Source organism: Eleginops maclovinus, chromosome 21, assembly GCF_036324505.1.
Source record: "Eleginops maclovinus isolate JMC-PN-2008 ecotype Puerto Natales chromosome 21, JC_Emac_rtc_rv5, whole genome shotgun sequence".
Taxonomy (NCBI): Eukaryota; Metazoa; Chordata; class Actinopteri; order Perciformes; family Eleginopidae; genus Eleginops; species Eleginops maclovinus.
Window position 1 is genome coordinate 12,109,468 of NC_086369.1, and position 21,090 is coordinate 12,130,557.

General features: G+C 40.5%; 3 protein-coding genes, 1 long non-coding RNA gene and 1 other non-coding gene across 8 annotated transcripts in view; 3 read left to right on the plus strand and 2 right to left on the minus strand.

The window, feature by feature from the left end:
• Window positions 1-378, minus strand: part of ahrra (aryl-hydrocarbon receptor repressor a) — a 53,778-nt gene extending 53,400 nt beyond the window's left edge. Inside the window, exon 1 of the mRNA XM_063912810.1 lies at window positions 91-378. The gene's annotated coding sequence lies outside the window, so the exon portion shown is untranslated. The remainder of the gene's footprint in view (window positions 1-90) is intronic.
• Window positions 379-7,065: 6,687 nt separating this feature from the next.
• LOC134858091 (ankyrin repeat and SAM domain-containing protein 6-like) lies at window positions 7,066-14,685 on the minus strand. 2 transcript variants are annotated; one of them, XM_063873968.1, is made up of 18 exons: window positions 14,075-14,685; window positions 13,358-13,576; window positions 13,029-13,230; window positions 12,769-12,919; window positions 12,157-12,201; window positions 11,864-12,068; window positions 11,649-11,755; window positions 11,021-11,172; window positions 10,684-10,921; window positions 10,442-10,491; window positions 10,083-10,277; window positions 9,821-9,983; window positions 9,523-9,743; window positions 9,241-9,433; window positions 8,873-8,940; window positions 8,538-8,654; window positions 8,304-8,388; window positions 7,066-8,166 (listed from the first exon to the last, which is right to left on the minus strand). In XM_063873968.1, exons 1-18 carry the CDS (start codon window positions 14,401-14,403, stop codon window positions 8,117-8,119), a joined length of 2,790 nt encoding a protein of 929 aa, XP_063730038.1. In that variant the 5' UTR covers window positions 14,404-14,685; the 3' UTR covers window positions 7,066-8,116. The 2 variants fall into 2 exon arrangements, with proteins under 2 accessions (XP_063730038.1, XP_063730037.1); XM_063873967.1 differs by having other exon boundaries at window positions 8,292-8,388.
• LOC134858093 (uncharacterized) lies at window positions 14,089-15,595 on the plus strand. 3 transcript variants are annotated; one of them, XR_010164925.1, is made up of 3 exons: window positions 14,089-14,459; window positions 15,327-15,443; window positions 15,539-15,595. It is a non-coding gene; the product is annotated as an uncharacterized LOC134858093 (long non-coding RNA). The 3 variants fall into 3 exon arrangements; XR_010164926.1 differs by lacking the exon at window positions 14,089-14,459 and adding an exon at window positions 14,988-15,202 and having other exon boundaries at window positions 15,311-15,443; XR_010164924.1 differs by lacking the exon at window positions 14,089-14,459 and adding an exon at window positions 14,988-15,202.
• Window positions 15,596-17,790: 2,195 nt separating this feature from the next.
• Window positions 17,791-19,533, plus strand: rps20 (ribosomal protein S20). The gene is made up of 4 exons (XM_063874103.1): window positions 17,791-17,953; window positions 18,846-18,945; window positions 19,121-19,194; window positions 19,312-19,533. The coding sequence occupies exons 1-4, from the start codon at window positions 17,951-17,953 to the stop codon at window positions 19,492-19,494; spliced, it is 360 nt and encodes a 119-aa protein (XP_063730173.1). The 5' UTR covers window positions 17,791-17,950; the 3' UTR covers window positions 19,495-19,533.
• Window positions 18,988-19,055, plus strand: LOC134858195 (small nucleolar RNA U54). The gene has a single exon (XR_010164936.1). It is a non-coding gene; the product is annotated as a small nucleolar RNA U54 (small nucleolar RNA).
• Window positions 19,534-21,090: the final 1,557 nt, after the last annotated feature.

The following is a 21,090-nucleotide window of genomic DNA, read 5'->3' on the forward strand; positions in this document are numbered from 1 at the left end:
AAAAGCAACGGAAGACATGCCGCGTCCTTAAAAATAAATAATACAATAATAATACATTTAAGACAAAAAAAGAAGAAGAAAAGCACTGACCAAAAATCCCTGGGGATGTCAATTAATTCCAGTATAGTGATGGCTGTGGAGTCACATTTACTTAAAGTGCAGAAAAGAGATGCGTCTCCTCGGATGCACCGACTCGGTAATGCCAAATGGTAAATCCAAAGGAAATAAAATAAATCGCAGAGGTCCTGTTTGAGCTCCGAACTGATGTTTTCATCAGCTTTGCACTGCTCGGGGCAGATGTTGGCTGATGCTTTATACCCAATTGAGTCGCCTTCACTTCCTCGCGTTTCAGGTGGCTTCGGATTCCTCTGAATGACATGTCGAGCTCTTCGCACGCAACTCTCTGCCTCACAAACAGAGCGCCAGCGCACACACTCCCCCCCCCCCCCCCCCCCCCCACACACACACACACGCACACACACACGGGTTTAGTCTTTGCCGCTTTCAAGTACTGTCTGCTTATGTGTATTTCGATCTTTCAATATGTAGACAGCTTTCCAGTTTCAAGTAGGTGTGTTGCAACAAGGCTACTGTAATACTTAGTATAACAATAACTGCATACATATTTTATCATTATGGCTTATATACGTTTTTGAATAGTTTGATACGCAACATTATGAATTTGCTTGTCCAAAAGCATGTTCTCTTTATTTAGTGGCCATAGCATCTGCTTGGCTTAGTAAAATATGTTTAAACATCACCGACAACCGTGTAGCCTATTAATGTGTTATATATACACTAAATACTGTGCATTTATCACTTAAATAAAACTGAATTCATGGTCGGTTTGTATATTTACGAGCAGCGCGTGAAAGTAGCAGTAGCCCAACCCAATCCGAGCTTGCAGCCGCGCGCAGCACACACACATTTTCGGAGCAGCGCGAGGGGAGGGATCACACGCGAAGGGCAGCAGAAGCACAAACCCTCCAGATTCATACCGAGGCTTTCCGCGGTCGACGGCAGTAAGGGAGCTGGTGCTTTTACAACCCTTCAGAAGACAAACAAATAGCGAAACCTACTATACTTTAATATGTAGTTATAGATCGTTGGACGGGACACGGCTTCTTTTTACCGACTAATTTATTATTTGGACTTCTAAATTCAAGTTGGTTTTCTGGGACAGATTTGGCAGCTGCGTCAAGCTCGGTACTAATAACAGGTTCAAGCCGGAAATACACTAATGCCTTCAAAACAAAAGCATTACGCTGTGACGGATCTAACTTCCTTATGTAGTTCATCTGTAGAGGGGGTACAATTGTATCACTACTGTGAGTTTGAGAAGCAATACTCAAAGTTTAAGGCACATTTCTGTTAATGTTGAGTGTTGATGATGGTGGTGCTAATGTTGCACTTTGCCCTGTCTCTGTAAAGGATTTCTTATTAGAACTGGAACGGATTTATTGTGATTAGTAGCTCCTTATTCTAAGCCTCGATAGCGATATAGTTATGTGTAGTTTTATTTTGGAATTCTATAACCGGAAGTGCTGTTGCAATCTGGTTGAACTAAGTAATTTAATTATGTGGAAAATGTAATTTAATTATTCATTCATCGATAAAGTGATTAGACACGGCCTGCTGTAACTAGAATGGGAGACGTGGTGTCAGCTTGGCTTGATGTGATGCATCCGCAGACTTTCTCAAATGCATGTTGAGTTGCATGATACAAAGCAGTTTATTCTCTCATCGGTTTAAAACTTTTTAAAAAGGTTATATATTTGATTGTTACGTGATACAAAGTAGCCTATGTGGTTGTGATGTGCAAAAAAAATAACAACTTTGGATAAATGTTGGATTCCAGCTGCAAAAATAAGTAATAAATTATACTGACTTGTTGATACTGCTGTGGATTTTATCAGAGAAAGAACTCTTGTCACACCAGGAGAGGGTCCTTTCTCTATGCTCTGTGATTCTACAGTTAAGATGTGTAATGTAAAGACAGAAAGCATGGCATGTCAAATCAGGTTTTTCTAAAACATGTTTCAGAGCTTTAGAAAAAAGTTGACGTTTTTTTTTTGTTGCTTGTACAACTTTACCTAATGAAGTATACCACTGTTATATTTTGTGTCTCGTCACTGAATAATAAACAGGAATAGTCTGAGAATACATTTTTTTGTTTGTATGTCTACTGTACTGCACCCTGGTGTGCAAATGTAAGCACTACACACACACACAGTCCATTTCTAACACCACACATTGCTTATTGTGTATTTATGTGTATCATGCATTTTTGTCTTTAAATAAAGATGACTTAGTAGAAGAGAACCAATTTGGTGATGTAGTGCCACATATGATCACACATGCAACCAGGAAACTATACTTAAGGGTGGCAGTGGGGTTGATTCTTCATATGCATTTTACAAGTCTTAATCTGCTGAAGAAAATGCATTATTGCCCAACAAAATTAATACATATGACATAATGAAGGCAAATATGTGATGGCTTTTATATAATCTCTTTAGAGCACAGCAAAAAGAAAGAAATGAAATCAATAGCGTAACCTTTACTTATAGTATTTCTTAAATATCTAGAAGGCTTGCACAAGAAAAGTGTAAAACTATGGTCAATTTGTTAAGCTTGATTAAATTAACATTAAGCAAGTTCAATCACTGGAAGACTTCATTTTATTTATCACATAGGCCTAATGTATCTATCTGTTTAATCAAACATATTGATGCCTTTGTGTGGCTCCACCTGAGATTATTTTCTGAAAAACCAAGGCGTTGTACTGCAGGGATTCCCAAAGTGTGGTGCGCGCACCAGGGGGTGCGCAAGATGAAACATGTAATGGTGGTCTGGTATAAAAATATTACACAGTTTTGTTTTTTAAGTGGGATTTTTCCATAGGCTACAATAAAAAACAGGAACAATAAACATTTCCTTTGTAATCCCTTTTATTTTAAATAAAAGAACTATAAGTTATTAGTTTTTGATAGAAACGTAGAGGAAGACAGCCGCTGGAACGTCTCATGACAAAGTTATTTATATGGCGATAAAACAAAGCTTTGTCGCGTTTTTTGGGGGGTTTTTTTGCGTTTTTTTGGGGGGTGCGTCAACCCGGTTGGGACGTAGAAGGGAGTGCACCGCAAAAAGTTTGGGAACCGCTGTACTAAAGTATTAATCAGGGGTTGAGATGAGGTTGTCAATGTCCTGGGGTCCTCTTAAGGCTGTCAGTGGCTGCCATTAAAACCACATGGGGCTTTAGTATCAATGCATATCCACTGGCAACACTATCCAAGCTGCCTTCCAGATTAGCTCAGGCTTAAAGCTCTGCTAACACCGCAGGGGCAGACCTTAGCACGAGACCGTGAGTGCATGTCTGTGTATGTGTGCTTACAGCAGGTGTGTGGTTTAATACACATTTCAGAACAATGACTGCTGAGCCAAATAGGACTTCCTGAAAGCCAGCTGCCAGCTGCAATAGTATGGCTTTTATTGATTATGATGTCTGTGTTAACGTCACCACAGGATTTCAGGAGGCGTGCAGAGCAGGGACATGACAAGTCTGATGCTAATGGTCATTCATAATGGATGGGATGGTCGATATCAGGAAAACCCCCAACACATCATTAAGATGTAGAACAGCTCAACATTTTTGATTATGCAAAAAATAGAAACACTAGCAGCGGAAATACAGTGGAATTCCAAGTTGTTGTTCCAAATGTTGTCCTTTTCTAACAACGGGTGCTGATAGATGTGAGGACCCATAGATGAGCCTGAAATCAGAAAGCAAGAGGAGAGATCTGGAAAACTGCTGTTGCAAAGCAGGAATTGTGTTGTCAGGATTTGTGGAGTATAATCCATGACAGCAGATCATTTTTAATGGACAGGACCAACTGAAGAGGTCCTGCTAGGTCAAACAGGACATGTTCTGAGCCTTACAGTGCTGAAACACACTCCACTATGCAAGAAACAACAACTGTTTTGAATCCATTTGCTTTCACAAATGCTGGAACAAACCCTAACAATGATGTGTTTAATACCACGTTTGAACAGATTGAAGGTTTTATGAGGACAAGGCCTAGATCTGCTTTGATCGCAAAAGACTATGAGACTGAAATCCAGGACAAAATTAGACAATTAACTGAAAGGTACTGAGTGAACTGCATCACATGACCGAATACAACTACAAAACGGAAACGCACAATTCTGAGATACGTAAACCAGGTTTTACTAATTGTTAGGGATCCAAAAGTTTGCGCTTATCTTCAAGAAAATTCTAAGATTCAAATGTGCCATACCTTAGTGTGTGAACCAAAACTATATGTGAGATTATAGTCAGGATTTTGAGACAAGCAGGTAACAGAATGATCAGAAAAATCACTTCATTTATTTTGCTGATTAAATGATGTGAAGACATATATAGAGGAGTTATTCATCCCAATATCAGCAATTGTGCAGTTTTTCTATCTCCAAATAATTGTTTCCCTGGCTACAGACAAGGTAATATCCCCAAACGGAGCAAAATGCTACAAAATACAGGACACTTAAAACTGGGGCTTTCCTGCCACGTGTCCCCACGTCAAGAGCTGCCAATTCTTTTGAGAGGGGAAATTGTGTTTTAGGTTTTGTGGGGATAATCTTTGGTTGATAATTGGATTTGAGTATTTCGGAGGTCATTCTATGGTCAGAGGGAGGTTGAGGTTTATTCAACATCCTCATCAAAAGAAAGGGGGGCAGCGATACGGTGAAAGGGCCAAAGTGTTGTGTAACACAGAGGATTCTGGGAAATCCAAATTAGTAACTTTTGTTAGAATGAATGCTGACAGTCAGCAATGTTTTTAGACAAACACTCGTTGTGCATGCTGTTTATTAGATGCACTTTAGCTTTAATTAACAGTAGTTAAAGCTTGGACATTTTGTTGGGTGATAGTGTAGACGGGTCATAAACTGCACATAGAGAAAGCTCCAGAGGGCTCTATCCTGCAATCCCTGCTCCCCACTAAATCAGAGGCTGAGTGACCAAGCATCATGGGACACACACAAACACACACACACACACACACACACACACACACACACTAGTAAAGCCGATGCCCTGGATGATGGCATATAAAAACCATGCAGGCTTGTACAGCCAGAGGCCAATGGCCACAAAGTGAATTTCATGGTAATGGCGTCCAAGCTTTTAGGGAAGATTCCCAAATGACAGGACACTTGTCCATGTTGGGCAACGGAGTCCCAAACATTTCCACCCACACGCCTGTGGAAGGACAGCACCATCACAACTCACTGGGTTTAACATTTGTCAGTATTATTTCTTGTATTTCTTTAAACAAGTAGATCACAGTTCATTTGGGGGAGAGTTGACCTGCTCCTAAAAAGAAAACATACGTAGGAATCAAATTTCCTGACTAGTGTAACGATTATGTACTAGGATAATGTAACATGACACTTAAAATCTGATGAAAAGGCCTTAACGTTTTTATTGGGCTGACCATAGTTAAATGATCTTAACACAGTTTTTGCAGCACATTTGCATGAGGGGATTTTTCAAAGGTTCCTTAAATCCTGACAGTATTGTACGTTTTCTTACACATGTACAATACACTGCGTGGGTTTAGTTTTGTCTATCCCTTGTCCACAGTATTAGAACAACCACAGTTTGTACTGTGACAGGGAATGAAGATCGGAAAACTGGCACTAAATGAAAATGTATCTCTTCTGGAGATCTTCACTTTAACTGAGGGTTCTTCAGTCAGCCGTTTTTACCACAGACAGGAGTCCACTTCAGCTGATGAGGCAGATATCTTGGCTATGACTGTTTGCATCTCTCCAGTAGCAGGAAAATAACAAATAGGGTTTTTAAGAAAATAATATTTGATTAAAGAAATGGTGTCTGAGTCAGTAGTTACAATTGTGACTTCTATGAGGGACCCATGATCTGTTGTTACTTGAACTACTGCATGACTACTGTTTTGACAATACTATTATTAAATGTTATTAGAATCCAACCAAAACCATATGTGAATGAATTCAATTGGGAGGAAATTGAATGAGACAGTCCATTTGGTGCCCACATGCCTCAGCGACGTTAATATATTCCAACTGTATTTTTCTCTCCTGCATTTTTTACAGCTAACATATGACTGTACATCTGAACCCCAATCTGCCACAGCCCCGGAGAGGAAAGCTTTCCTACACTGAGTGATGCTTTTCATTAAACTCTACAGGAACCCTGTCGCCTGCCTGTCGGGCCAGTCTATATCCAGGTCATCAAAAATGATTTCAACAACGCCAGTGTGTCGCTATCTGGTCACGTTTTGGGGGTGGGTTATGTTTAATGAAGGAGTAATCATTTCAAACACATTTTCGTAGCTGATGTTGCTCACAGTGTCTAATAAAAACTTTACTAAACTAACTTCACTTGGATATTGGAGCTTCCCTTTTATCCTTAAATCTGAATTTAAAACGTAAATGTACGAGCGTGATTTTATGACATATTGTATGGAAGCAATTCATTATCCAGAATTCAACTTCCACAAGTATGATGAGTGTCCAATGCAGATACAAAGAGAACAGATGTTTAAGGTATCCGGCAGATCCACTTTTGAAATAAAGTAAATATTTGCATTTGAATAAATTAGTTTTTTAAGAAGGGTTAAATAATATCACTAAATAATAATAGAACCATATCAGAACATATTAATAATATAATGACACTTCACTGGAAAAGATCTCTTAGTTTCAATTGTAGAAAACATAGTTCTAAGCTCCTCATCGCAGCCTCCTTTAAGGAACAGCTTAACTACACACATGGTGGTTTTAAGGAGAACTTACAAGTGAAAATTACAGCTTAGTGGTAAATGCTAAAACATAGCATTTTTCACAAAACTCCGTAAAATCAGTTACACATTCAAATACAAGTGTGCTCAAATGAGAAAGGATGCATTTAAGGGTGAGTAGTACTACCAGGATATTAATTGAATGTCACTGCCATCTTGTGGAGGTTTTACACGAGCAGAAACTGGAACCTGGTTTCCAACTATTAAACCAAACAACAAGGAATAGAGTTTGTATTCAGTTTATTTTGTTTTGGAACATTCCACAGACTTTATTCCTGTTTTTAATGACTCAATTCATCATCCAAATTCTTCTTTGAAGCGTACAGAATGTTTGTTTATCTTCCCACAGGCTTCAAACACGAATAACAGGATATGATATCAGTGTCATCTAATATTTAACTGACGCATGTGAACACAAACCATCCGTTGGGCGTAAAACTTGGATTTTAAGTACCGAATATTTAGGAATGATGAAGTGCTTCGTAAGGATGGAGCCAGATGCAAAAACGTAGAACAGGCTCAGCAGAAACTATTGCACAATGCCTGTCTTTAAATCTTAATTTATACTGCTCGTAAAACAATCCCAAAATGTTTTTGCCAATGTCTTGGTTAACGTTATTGCATCATCATAATGTTTATTTTTCCACCAAATAAAGATCCTCTTTTTTTACACAGTGGCCTATAAACACTAATAGAAACTGTCCCAGAGAATGGATGACGATAACAAACCTTTGCTTATATCCTTTTTTCCTCACTTTAAATTCTTTTCAGTGCACCTTTTTAAACTCACAGTTTTATTAATACAGTACCTCTTTAAGTATTTTTTGTTTTTTTAATACTCATAATCTTTCTTTATCTTTCTCCTGACTTACCTTTCCGTTTTTACAATACATATGCTGCATCTCTCCCATTTGTTCGGATACTCTCTAGTCTCAAACCCCTTTGCGTAACCCTTTCGCTGCATTAGCAGTAGATTTCGCAACACTATCATTTGCAACGCATTCGGCTTTGTCAAACAGCAGCAGGGCTCTGGACTCAGCCAGCCCTGTCATACCTTCCCTGCTTTAGGATCCATAAGAGGAATCATTTAATGTGGATTGATCCTGTAAGCAGTTTATTCAGGGTCTTGTTGGTTGTTTTGCTCCCCTAGTAGCCTGGGACACCGGCGTCCAGAAGACTCCATTTAGGTCGTACCTTGGCTGTAGGTTGCCAGCGCTTTAGTCTTACTCTAAGTACCTTTGGTGTACTTCCTGTTGCACAACGGGGCTGTTGGGCTACCTTTTGTTGGCAGAACGAACCTGGTGTCTCATCCAACCCGTTGGTGCTAGTGAAAAAAAGTGGAGAGTGTGAGACAAATAAATGAGTTAAAAGAGTTACAGAGACAAACTATGATGTTGTCTTTGCATGTTGACATGCTCCAATTTGTCCACGGGATTTTTTGACACTCACAGCGCGTTTCACCTGGTTGTCTTGGGTTACTGGCACTGCTACCAAAGGAAGACTGGAAGTTATGGATGGTCTCTTGAAGGATCTGCCTTTCACGGCCCTGAGGACAACCAACAGCAGTATTATAACAAGGTAACATTCTCAGCCAAAGATGATACTATTTCTGTACTTGCTCAAAGTATTTCTGCGTATCTTTGCTATCTCACTAAGTGTATTATAATACATAGTTAGATTACAGAGATTACGCACCTTTCCAGCATTGAGCTCTGATATGGCAGCCAAGATCTGTTGTCTGGGTCCGTCTGTTTTAATGCCCAGCTCCCTCAGGTCTCCATCTGTTAGAGTCAGGAACGCCTCCATGTCCACCTCAAAGATGAGAAAAAAACACTGTATGAAACATGTGCAATATATTACAAATTTCACTTCCATGAGTGCAAAACTGTTCAGTCCATGCAGTCCTTTAAGAAAATGATGTTATGTGAAAGGCGCTTCATTTGCTTTGAGAACAGAACAATCGAAAGACAGACTTTATATTTGAAGGAAAAATGTATTGGAATTCCTTTTTGACATAAAATGTAAAATACCTCCTGTTCCTCGAATATGGGCTGGTATTTCTCCAGGGACAGTTTCTTCAAAATACCAGACAACTCATCTGAAAGGACAAGAACATAAAACAAAGTATGATTTGAGGAAAAAAGATCAACACTTGTAACCTCATGTGTGTGTTGTTGTTGTTATTATATGGCAAGATCTAAGTGGTCCAACTTAGGTGATCAAGAAGGAGTGATCAGCAACAAATTACTGTATAGATGATAAAAGCAATCAATGCTAATGCACATTTCTGCACATTGGTTTCTGCTTTAACTTAAACATTCGCCTACTTGCAAAATAAATGTGGAATTAATGCTTGTGGGGTGGCAAAACGTTGTTGATAACAGAACTATGGCATCACCTTCATCCGTTATGGTTCCACTGCTTGAGCCACCACTGCTCTTGGAGCGAGGATGGGAAGAGGCTGAGGACAGAGAGTCTACCGGCCCGTTGGGAGGCTTTGGCGTTGGGGAGGGAGATGGAGTCAGAGTAGGCGACGTGCTCTTGGATGTGGAGGAGTTCCCAGACTGAGGTCTCTTCTTTAAATCCACTTTCTACAAAGGAAAAGGGTGGATTTACTGACACTGTAGAAGGAACTTCTTTAAACTGTTTACATAGTTATGACAGAAGAGAACACACAGACCCTTCTCGAGTGGATGTCAGGAGCGACCAGGCTTTGGTGGGAGTGGATTTCAGGGAGGCTAATATCAGGCGGCAGCAGGCGGTCGGCTGAGGGGGGCAGTGAGGGTGGGCTGTGTGTCTGGCTGTGCTGTTTTTCGGGAGCTTGTGCCTTCACATCTATCAGGCCTGCTGCTCGCTTCCTTTGGGCTGCTATCTGGGAGAGAACACTGTCTGAGCTGCCCCCTGGTGGACAAAAGAGCATGTTACCAGGTTGCTACAGTTAACAAAGTGTCATGGTATGTTCATTAATTTATGTGAACCTGAACGGTTGTGAGAGTCCCGGTTGATTCCTGCCACTCCATTGGAGCCTCCTGAAGAGTGGGGGGAGTGGTAGTGACCAGAGTTTGAAGGAGAGGATGAGGAAGGGCCTTTAGGGATGCTGGGAAACTTTATGGACCTGCTAACCACACGACTGATAGACGTCTGACATCAAGGAGAGAAGAGAATATAGCAAAAAAGAAATGTGAATGGAATCAAACACAGAGTTTACAAGCACCAGTCCTCTAACACACAAACACTCACAATATCCGAGTTTCCACTGCTGTTCAGCTTCCTCTGGGGTGGCATGGGCAGGCGTGGTGCTTCGCTCTTCCCCTCCCTGAGGAGACGCGAGCGGTCAGAGTTCCACGGTTCAAAGTTGGACGGAGGCAGAAAGGGAGGGATCACCGCTTTGAGTTTGTCATTGGGCAGACGGGTTAAGGGCGCACCACTCCTAAGCTAGAGGGCATACAAAACATTGTTTAATGACCCAGTAACACTGTTGGTCTTTATAACCATAAAGCTTACACCACCTTATTGAATTGGTTTTAGATGATAACATCCTGTAGGGTCATTTATTCAAAACAACCATAAAACGTTTAAATCAAATCCAACCCTCCTACCATTGTGGTTATTAGAAAGTCCTCCTTTTCTGAGTTTGCCCTGCCAAGACCTGAAAAGGGAACATTTACACAATTCACCTCCTTGTGTTTTCATTTACAACAACAGTATGACATCTTTCTGACTCCAAAGATCAGACTTGATGTATGACGTTCCCCTTTATAATCCAAACATTGGATTTGTTACTGACTACAGAAATTGTGCTCTAAAACCGATGATGAATTCATATTATTCTCTGTCTCACCAGGATCTTTGCTTTTGACAGCCCAAGCAGCGTTGATGTCGTTCCCCCCCATGGTAGGAGTTGATGCCAGCGCCCCATTAGACACAGCAGCAGGCTTCCTATCCGCCTTCATTGTGGCATCCAGTGAAGTTTCAGCATCGTCTGGAAACGGAGCCAGGCGGTTGGATGAAAGGCTGTGCCTCAGGGTGTGAGTCAATTTAAGCCGACGGAACCGGTTGGACATCCGGCTCCACCAGGACTGGAGGGGAGTCAGACATGTTAAGAGTGTGTTTTTTAGTTTAATATAATTGATCAGTGTTACATAGTTTGGATTTTATTCACAGGATTTGTTCTTTACCTTCAGGCCTCCCTTGTCGTCAGGTGGCACAGGGGCGTTGTTGAGGGACTGTCGGCTTTTGGAGCGAGTTATTAATGCTCTGCCACGGTGTTTCGACTTGTCCTTGTCTACTTGCATACACACTGATGCTAACAGACGCACCAACTCTGTATCTAAAAATACCCAAAATAGTAAGAGAGAAAAAAATAGGATTAACTGAGTAATAAAAAGTTATACCATTAATAAATTATCAAATGTGTTGCAAATTAATATTCTTTCTACTAAATTAATAAATAAATAATTTCACAATCTGTCAAATGGGGGTCAATCTAACATCTTTAAGTTTCAATACCAGAAAGGTTTATGTGCATTTTGGGAAATAATGCTTTAGAATAAGAATTGGTTAATCTTTTTTAATCATAATACCTCTACACTATGTCCTAACTACAAATTATTAAGATGACTTGATACAAGAGGCAAATAACTGCTAACATCTTTTCAAAAGGGTTCTGCTGTTCTCAGAAAAGTTAGATTTATGATTGTATTTATCCTGCTATGTATAACAGTTTATTTGGAAGGGAAGAGTTCTTAAGTCAGAGCACATTTTCTCAAAGGGGTGTTAAAATAAAGTGATAAAAGTGGGGGGTACCTGGGTCGTTCAGCAACATGACCAAATCAAAGGCTGTGTATCCATTCTTGGCTCGGAGGTTGACATCAGCCCCTTGACTCAACAAGTACTTGACAATGTCTTTATTACTGAAAGGCGGAGGGAGACGGAGAACAAAGTAGGACAAGGTCAGCAAGCAATCATTATCGATTTAACTAAACATTACAAACTTGTTTATTTCTAAGTTGTTTTTTTACCCGTGATAGGTGGCCTGCATTAAAGCGGTCCACCCATGGACACCATCTTGTTTGTCTATGTCGGCATTCTTATCCACCATCAGCTGCACCACCTCCAGCTGACCGCTCACTGCTGCAATCATGAGAGGCGACGCTCCCTCCTGATTGGATGAGTTCACCTGAGTAGGATCCTCCTCCAAGATCTCCTTGACTAGCTGGGAATTTCCTGAGCAAAGAAACACACACATTTTTTAGTACCAATACTAATTTAATATGTTAAGTTTCAACAAATATTTGAGTTCAATTTAACTCACCCAACTTGAGAGCACTGAACACATCTGGTCTTCTTCTTTCATCGTCTGAGGAGAAAGTCAATGATATACTGAAACAACAGTTCTACATGGCCTGACTCCACATAGCTCAGAATCATCTGTGTGTTTTTGTGCGTGAGGAGGGTTGTGTAAATAAATACTAATCACTGCTGAAAGAAGAGACACATTACACTGTGAGAAACATTCAAAACCTGCTGTAAAAGGAATTGTTTTAGTGCTGCCAAGATAGAGAAAAATAGCTAAATTGTGTTTTACCTTTATTTTTTTTAGCCCTGCCAATGGCACTACCTTTACATTCGAGTAGGAGTAGTTTACATGCAAGTGTCAAACAGTGTAGCCACAAGTGAACTCAGGTTAATGTTTAGTTTCAGAAGGACAGACCATATTCAGTGTTCTTTCAAATTAAAATAAAAGGCTTGTAAGTAGAAAACTGAGCTAAGAGCTGCCAGTGAGAAGAGCTATTGAACACCAAAGAGGTTGACAGTTACCATGGTGGGTTTTGTTCACACATCAGTGATAATTGCATAGCATACAGCAACACAGAGAGATTGTCGTTTTCAGACACTCACTCTATTTGGAGGAAGGAAGCGTTACCTGTCTGTGGTCGCACAGTGGTGATGGAGTCCAGATAGGCCTTAATGTCTCTCTGTTTAAGCTGCATGGCTAGTTCAAAGGCCGTCTTGGATAGAACATTGACCCTGTCAGGGTCCGCTCCCCGCTCCACCAGCTGCTGAGCAACAGCCACCTTCGAATCACACCCACTTTATTCATCAAAATATTTCAGAGATACCCATCACATAAAATCCATCCATCTGGTTTATCTATCCAAACACCCACGGGTCCATTGAACCCACCTTCCCGCTGAGGGTGGCCACCATCAGTGGTCCCCAGCCAGTGGTTTTCTGAGAAAAGTTGACATCAGAGCCCCATTCTAGCAGCAGGCGCACCGTGGCCTCGTGGCCATGCTGAGATGCAACCATCAAGGCTATGATGTCCATGAATTCTCTGCCGCCACCACCTCCTAGACAGCCTTCACTTCCTCCAAAACCGCTCCCACTGTAAAAGAGAAGGCCACATAGGTTTGGAAGAAATGGATTGACAAAAATTGAAGACTACACATTTTTTCAAAAAGGGATTCTAAATGTAGTTTTGTTTTGGTTTGTCTGGGATAAACAGCCCCTACCTGCAGCTGTTGTTGTTGTTGCCATTTGATACTGCCTCTGCAGCAACAGCAAGATGATCGTAGTCATCCGTGTAGGCCCCGCTCTCCAGGAGTAGCTTGACTACATGCGTGTGTCCCCCACGAGCGGCCATAGTCAGAACACTTGCACCAAGCCTGTTACGTCCATTAATCTCTGCCCCGTTCTCCAACAGGATGTGGGCAACAGTCAGGTGACCAAACCTGGTTGGCGAATAAGAGACAAAGAATAAGAAAAGTGGGATTTATGTCAACATTTCTTCCTGGCTTAAGAATCAACTCTCAGACATAGACAGCTTGGTAAGAGTTGTTCAGACCGTTGATATGACAGACAGACAGACACATTGAAGCAAAAGTATGTGATGTTTGCATTACAATATCAATTATGGTATAGATACAACTTGTCAAATTCCAAGAATGACATCAGATACTTAAATGCACCAAGAAAAGGGCTAAAAACATTCAATTAGAACTGAATGGTTTGAATGAATCTTATTTCACTGAAAAAAAGCAGATAAATACATGATGCTCCACCAAAAAAAATGTACGAGTGGCTCCTCCTGACAATGTTTTCACTGTATTGGGAAGTTTTTACCAACAACAGCATTACATGACAAACTTAAAATCACAGAGTTTTAGTGAAGTTTGATGAGTCCTTCTTTTATGACATTCAGAACAGTGGTATTAACTCCGCAGCCCCACCTAGCAGCCTGCATAAGCGGGGTCCAGCCGTAGTTGTTGCGGCTATCCACAGAAGCCCCCTTTCGTAACAAAAACCGGACCAGGTTCTCATGACCGCTGGCTGAGGCAAACTGTAGGGCGGTGTTCCCCTCTTCGTCCGTAGAATCCACCGGTACCAGAGACAACATGTCCGCAGTATTGCACTCCGACCCGACTTCTGACCGCAGCCTGCTCTGCCTCCCGGACTCTTTTGGGGCTCCGGGCTCCAGGATACCTCGGGCTGTTTCATAGTCCCCTTCGTCGCAGGCACGGAAGAGCAGCAGCGAATTAGCAGGGACACCGAAATTCATCTCCTCATTTAAAGGTCGTCTCCGTTCCCATTCAACTCCAGTTAGTTTTATCGAAGGTAACGGTCTATAACTTTTCCTCGGTCACTTGGCGTCGGCCTGTGATTGGAAATCATGACGCACAGCAAAATACAGTTTAGACGTCGTGACAATTACTACCCTTCTTTTTCTCGAACACTAGAACCAGACAACCATCTTTTACAATAAAAAACACTTTCGTAATAACTGAACTGGTTTGGACAAAACAACTTTCTAGCAACTGCCCCCGGTTCCGTTATTTGTTTATCCAACACACTGGACTTCCGCTTTTATCTTTCAAAATAAAAGCCTCATTATTTATGCACTGGGCTTTTTATTTGATCAAGAACAGTCAATCACAGGTGTTCATACAATGCCAGTAATGTAATATTCATAGCGTATGCTACACTCATGTCATTAATACAAGTGTATGAATGTTTTGAATGTTATTATTGGAATGTTTAGCGTAGTCAACTTATTACTCATGATAATATACTTGTTTTATTTTTAAGATTTCTACCGGATGTAAGTGTCTGCCTCTTGGTTCAGTGAAAATTCCATCTCCTGTAACAAAGCCTCTGCAACCAAGAGCACAAAAAAGTGATTAACTAATGAATGCTCCTTCAAACAACCAGCATCACTATATGTAATTGAAGTGTAGTCTGTCTTTCTGGATGCATTATATAAAAATTGAAACAAAGACAACTTAACTTAACTGATCACTTTTGTGAACATTTAGTATTTTAATTATATAGCCACACTTATAAACATATATTATATCAATGTAAGTTTATCTACTACACACATGTGCCTTTAAATGTGTTATTCATGATTCATACAATGTATTTTCAATGAGAGGTTGTTGAACTTTTTCACATTGAACACACCTCAGGTGTCTTTGTTGGCAGGTGTTACCACTTATCCAGTAATTACCACAGCCTTGAGGACCCTTTAAAAGAAGTGTTTTTGGATTCTGAAGACATTGTGGAAAGTTGCTTGTAGAATACGCTTGTTGCCATTAGCAGGTATTACGTTTGGTTTGGGTGCTTAACTTTTTTAAACTTGTACTTTTGACTACTTAATTGTTAATGACCACTTTTTCTGTGTTTTGCCTCTATAGTTGCTTGAAGAAACCACACAGCATATATCCTAAATTTACTTAACAAAAATCATGTAAGTAAAGGAAAGACTTGTAGTTTATTTTGTTAAGATTTAAACCTAATCTAAAATGAAATGTGTCTGCAGGAAGTTGTGGATTTCCTGGATGCTTATTGGTTACATAACCTGTAGTCCTATACAACAAGGTGAGATGCTATTGCCTTAAGATTTTTACAATTAAATAAAGCAAAGTGCTAACATGTTTTTCCTTTTATGAAACGGAAGCTGCTGCTCCACGCTTCATGCATCGGCCAGTCCCTTCTTACTATGGGTATTGGGGAAGAGGGGTGAGTTCTTACCCAGGAAGCAGCTCCCATCTACCAGGTTTACCCATACCAAGATCTAACAAAGCTCCTGAACTTCCTGCTCCTCAAGAGGCCCGTTCCAGTGCTGGCCATGGCAGTTACAGGGCTCGAGATTTCAACAGCAGCCCTAACATGGCTGTGGGAAAAGCTGACTATGCTAATTTAAGGAATGAGCGCTATAACAGCCCTGAGGTCAGTGACCCTGAGGTTGCATATGCAGGGAATGGGTATGATAGCAGTGCTCAAGTTGTTGGCTATGGTAACTCAGCAAGTACTGAAGAAAGGGTTGGTTTGAACTCTGAACCTGCTGGTGAAGAGGAACCTGAGCCGGTCTTCAGCGACGTGTCTGGTCTGGAGCCAGTCTACTCCTTCAGCTCGCGTTCAAGATACCAGCGCGGAAGGTCAATTGTTGCTCATACCCGCTACATCCCAGGACAGCCTGTTCCCTGGCCCATGCCACAACCCATAAGCAACAGCAACCCCAGGGAAAGTGCTGCTGCTAAAGCTCCACCCAAAGGTGTCTTCTAAAGACCTTGCTGGTAAGGCACAATTTTCAATATGCCCTGTTTCTGTATCCATTACCCAACTGCTGACTCAAATGTTTTTGCTTTTGCAGGTCTTGCGTTCCAGATGACTGTCTGCTGCTGGTCTTTATGTCAATACACCAATAAACTGAGCTTTCACAAAGGCTTTTCTAAATCTGTCTTATATTTCTTTTTGGAGTGTTTGCACAGCATATCACTAAGTTTTACAAATGCTGACAACTTAAACTTTAGCAACCAACTGCTCTTTGGAAACTCTGAAAAACAGATGTCCTTCTAGTGTTTTTGCTTTAGCAGTTTTTAATGCCTGTGTTGCTTACCATACTTGTATTGTCACTTTTAGCCATGAGACGCGCAACAAGTTTTGGCCCTGGGTTTTGAACTGATAGGTACACATGCACATTAGACCATTTCCTTCTCAGCTTGGTGAATAGTCACCGTCTTAGTTTTGGCATTCTTTATATTTACTAATGTGGCTTAAATGTATAACTTGAGTAGTGGCAAGTAAATGCTTTTCCTCTGGCATGGTTGAAAATGTAACTGCCATAGACTCATTAGGACTGAATACTGTTCAGAATTTCATTGAAATATTTCTGTCTCAAGACATGCACATGTATGCAATGGCACAATCCTGCCAATATATTTGCACTTGATTTCCAGGTGGGGGTAGTGCGCAATGGCTGGGAAGAAGAATGCAAGTTTGCAAATGAAAGTATAATGTTTTAAGAACCACAGACATTCCTGTTGAAAGCAGAAAAGGGTATTTTAATTATCAAAACAAATACTAATGCACGTTTCAGTTTAGATACCTTAACTTAAGGCCCTTTAAAGACCAATGTTTGACCTATCCTTTTATAAAATAAGTGTGAAATTAACCTATGACACCTAGGCTGTATTCTTTAAGATCATTACATTGTGCCATCATGTTCCATTCAGAAATCAACTCTTAAGTTTTCGTTATCTTTAGCCTCATGATGCATGAGTTTTTTGGGAGGAATTTCTCAAAACATACAAGAATCCTTTATCCTTTAGTTTAGTTTTATTTTTAAGAAAAAAATCTAAACATCCACAGGATAGAAAGTTGATGAGAAATTGTAATCTGTTCACTGAGGTTGGCAGAAAAGAAGGTAGCCAAGCAGAGTAAGAAGTACAATATTAACCCCTGAGATGTAGTTGAAATACAAAATAAAGAAGATACAATGGAAATAATCAAGAAAAAGTACATAAAATTCGTAATGATAAAGGTATAATACTCCAGTATACCTAAATATAGACTTATCAAAAAGTGTACACACAAAAGATTCATTAAAAAAACCTTCAACGTTGTAGCCACTAGATGCCCCTGTTGAATATAGAATGAACACTAACGAAGAAGTGTTCCACATCCGGAGGAGCTGTACTTAAACAGGAAACGGGCCTCGACTCGTTCCTTTTCCTCAAGAGCTAAACCGCGTTGGTAGCTCTCGTTCCTGGCTCACCGCTGTTCGTCTGAATTTCTTCCGAATAAGTCGGTCAGGGATACTCAAAATGGTATGTGTGGTTTGAACATAACTGTTCTCTTTCGAACAACGTTTAGTTGTAGTGAGTTTGTGCTTTCATTGCGTAACTTAAACGATTTTAATGGAGGCTGCATGCTAACATTAGCTACAGCTCACGCTGCTCGAACTGGATATCCCGCCAGATCTCATTCACAAACTGAATGATGTAGTAATACTCATCGGTTTGACACAATTATAAACCCGTGTGGTACATAATACGTGTTGTATACCATAAATCAACACACACACTACAATTCGGCATACTGTAAAATAGCTTTAGTTTTCTATGACTGTGCATAAATCACGGAATCCCACATCTAGTAAAGAGCATTGTGAAAATGTACTGCCCAACATAAGCTGAGGCTAGTTTGCTGATGTGCTGCTTATTACGTTACGGCTAACAATACTCTTAACAAGTTACAGCGCATAATTGTTCTTATCATACATCCATGGCATACATAAACGGGGCAACACTATCATAGTTTCTTGAACGGCAGTGTTTGTCGTAAATATATATTTTATTTGGTAACGTGTAGTTAAGTTTACCATTAGGCACTCCACGTGCTAGTTCGCCGTGGTGCATTTAGCTGTTCGTACATCTCCAGCGTGTTTGCAATCCTTAACCATTCGAGTTTATTATATCCAGGTTTATTATTATTGGAGGAGCATGGGACATAAGATTTTCATTGCCAACATATACGTTGTATATGCTGTGCATATGACCAATAAAACCTTGAAATCTAAACAATCATCAAATGCAATCTCTTCATGCATTACCTCCCTAAATTATCATTAAGGTCGTATTTCATCCTAAAAGTCTTTGAAACATAATGGGTTTTGCCAGGCTAGTGTGTTCACATTTTTTTTGTTTTTCCCGCTTTCAGGCTTTCAAGGACACTGGCAAGGCACCTGTTGAGACTGAGGTTGCCATCCACCGCATCCGCATCACCCTCACCAGCCGCAATGTGAAATCTCTGGAGAAAGGTAACTAGTCTCATAATGCTTTGTGGAAATGCAACCTGTATGTGAGCCATGAAGATAAAATTCCATCTGATAAAACATGACGATGTGATATACGCTATTCTGAGCCATTGCTTTAAATTATCATGAGGAGATTTTTGTTTGCTTGTGTTTTTTAAAGTTGTCTTTTTATAATCAGTCTGCGCAGACTTGATCCGTGGGGCTAAGGAGAAGAGCCTGAAGGTGAAGGGACCAGTCCGCATGCCAACCAAGGTACTGATAATGCACGCACTAGACATGTATTTATATAAATATGTTGAATATAGGGTCCCAGTAAATTGGATGTGCTAATTTGGATTCAAGCTAAAACTGTTTTCTCCCCCTCGCCAGACTCTGCGCATCACCACCAGGAAAACTCCCTGTGGTGAGGGATCCAAAACCTGGGATCGCTTCCAGATGAGGATCCACAAGCGCCTGATTGATCTGCACAGTCCATCTGAAATCGTCAAGCAGATCACCTCCATCAGCATCGAACCTGGCGTAGAGGTTGAAGTGACCATCGCTGATGCATAAATGATGCAGCTGATTTTAATAAAGAAATACTAAAACTGATATAGTTTCTTGCTGGATTCTTACGTTCTAAAGTATATTGCGATATTAAAAGCTCAAGTAAATGGTCCCTTGACTAGCATTTTGTGCAACAGGGTTTTAGAAATAATAAACCAGTAAACTTCATGATTTGTTTTGGTCTCACCTGATAGATTTACTTTGCTTGACCTAACAATGTTAACTACCCTCATGCAGCAGGTTCTGCATACTTCCACAAGTAACTCCTTGCTAATTCTATAGTTTTCTAGTTGAATCTTCTGTGCTGTTTCGAGGCAATCACAGTGCAGTAGATGTCAAGTGTGTATTATTCAATGCACTGCTATATGTCCATTGCTCAGTGTCTTGGCCTTTTCGTTACAAAGTCATGGCATAAAACACCCTTAGCTTATTTTAAACCTCAGACCCTGAATGTACAGAAACTTTTTGGGAACGAAACCAAGTGATGGCTACAGAATTGTGGTAAATGCCAGAAAATGATGTAATAGCCATCATAAGCTAACAGTCATATATGAGAGATGAACCATTAGCTTTATTAGTGTATATAGTTTATTATAAATACTGTTTTCTTTATATTTGACCTACTTTTGCAACCTATTTTCTTAGATTAGAGTCCTTTATTGTGCTTGCACACAAATACAACGAAATTGAGTAGCAATCCTGGTGGTGCACTCACACACAACAAACAGCAGTCAACGAGATAGAAGAAAAAAAGTGCAATATATATATAACACAAAATAAATAAATGCACAAAACAAATGGACACACTAACGATACGACAAAAGAACTTCTATCATTGGCAGCGAGATATTGCACATTCCGACTTGCAGTGGCCCTATGTACAGTAGTGCAGTTGGATATACATAAGGTGCAGATGAAATTAAGAGTAGAATTCCATCATCAGTGTTGTCAGTGTCAGTGTTTGGCAGTGTTCTGTTCTCATATGGCTCTGGAGTGGAAGCTGTTCTTAAGTCTGTTTGTTCATGATTTGAGGGACCTGAAGCGTCTGCCAGAGGGCAGCAGGTCAAACAAATGGTGTCCAGGGTGGGATGGGTCTTTCAGTATGTTGGCTGCTCTACTGAGGCAGCGAGAGCTGAATAAATCCTCCAAAGAGGGCAGTGAGCAGCCGATGATCTTCTGTGCCGTATTGATGACCCTCTGAAGGTCTCTCCTGTCCGCTGCTGAGCAGCTGGCATACCATGCAGAGACACAGTACGTTAGCACACTCTCGATGGAGCAGCGGTAGAAGGACACCGCTTAGATTGTTTATGTTGGCACCACCATACATGTGTATAAACTTGATTCTAATGAGGCCAGGTAAAAATATAGCAAAGGGACAGTCCATTGTATGAAACTATCATGTGTAGCTGTATGGTTTTACCAAACGGCATTTTCAATACAGTGAAGCGTCTGTTTTTGAGAATTTTACCAGGCTACACAAACAGACTAGAAATATCTGTCGGGGTATTGTTGTATCTTTAGGTGACTGATAGAAAACAGCATGTGTACTTTTTGGCTATTTAAAGGAAGGTTAACACATTCTCTGACTCAAATACATTCAGA

Bases quoted from the DNA above. Each gene is read 5' to 3' on its own strand.
- LOC134858091 (XM_063873967.1), bottom strand. From the start codon at position 14,403: ATGAATTTCGGTGTCCCTGCTAATTCGCTGCTGCTCTTCCGTGCCTGC. The intron at 13,577-14,074 runs GTGGGGCTGCGG...TTCGCCAACCAG, and splicing joins CCGCTTATGCAGGCTGCTAG to GTTTGGTCACCTGACTGTTG. The intron at 10,922-11,020 runs GTAAAGAACAAA...ACTCCCCTCCAG, and splicing joins ACGACAAGGGAGGCCTGAAG to TCCTGGTGGAGCCGGATGTC.
- rps20 (XM_063874103.1), top strand. The intron at 18,946-19,120 runs GTAACTAGTCTC...TTTTATAATCAG, and splicing joins TGTGAAATCTCTGGAGAAAG to TCTGCGCAGACTTGATCCGT. The intron at 19,195-19,311 runs GTACTGATAATG...CCCCCTCGCCAG, and splicing joins CAGTCCGCATGCCAACCAAG to ACTCTGCGCATCACCACCAG.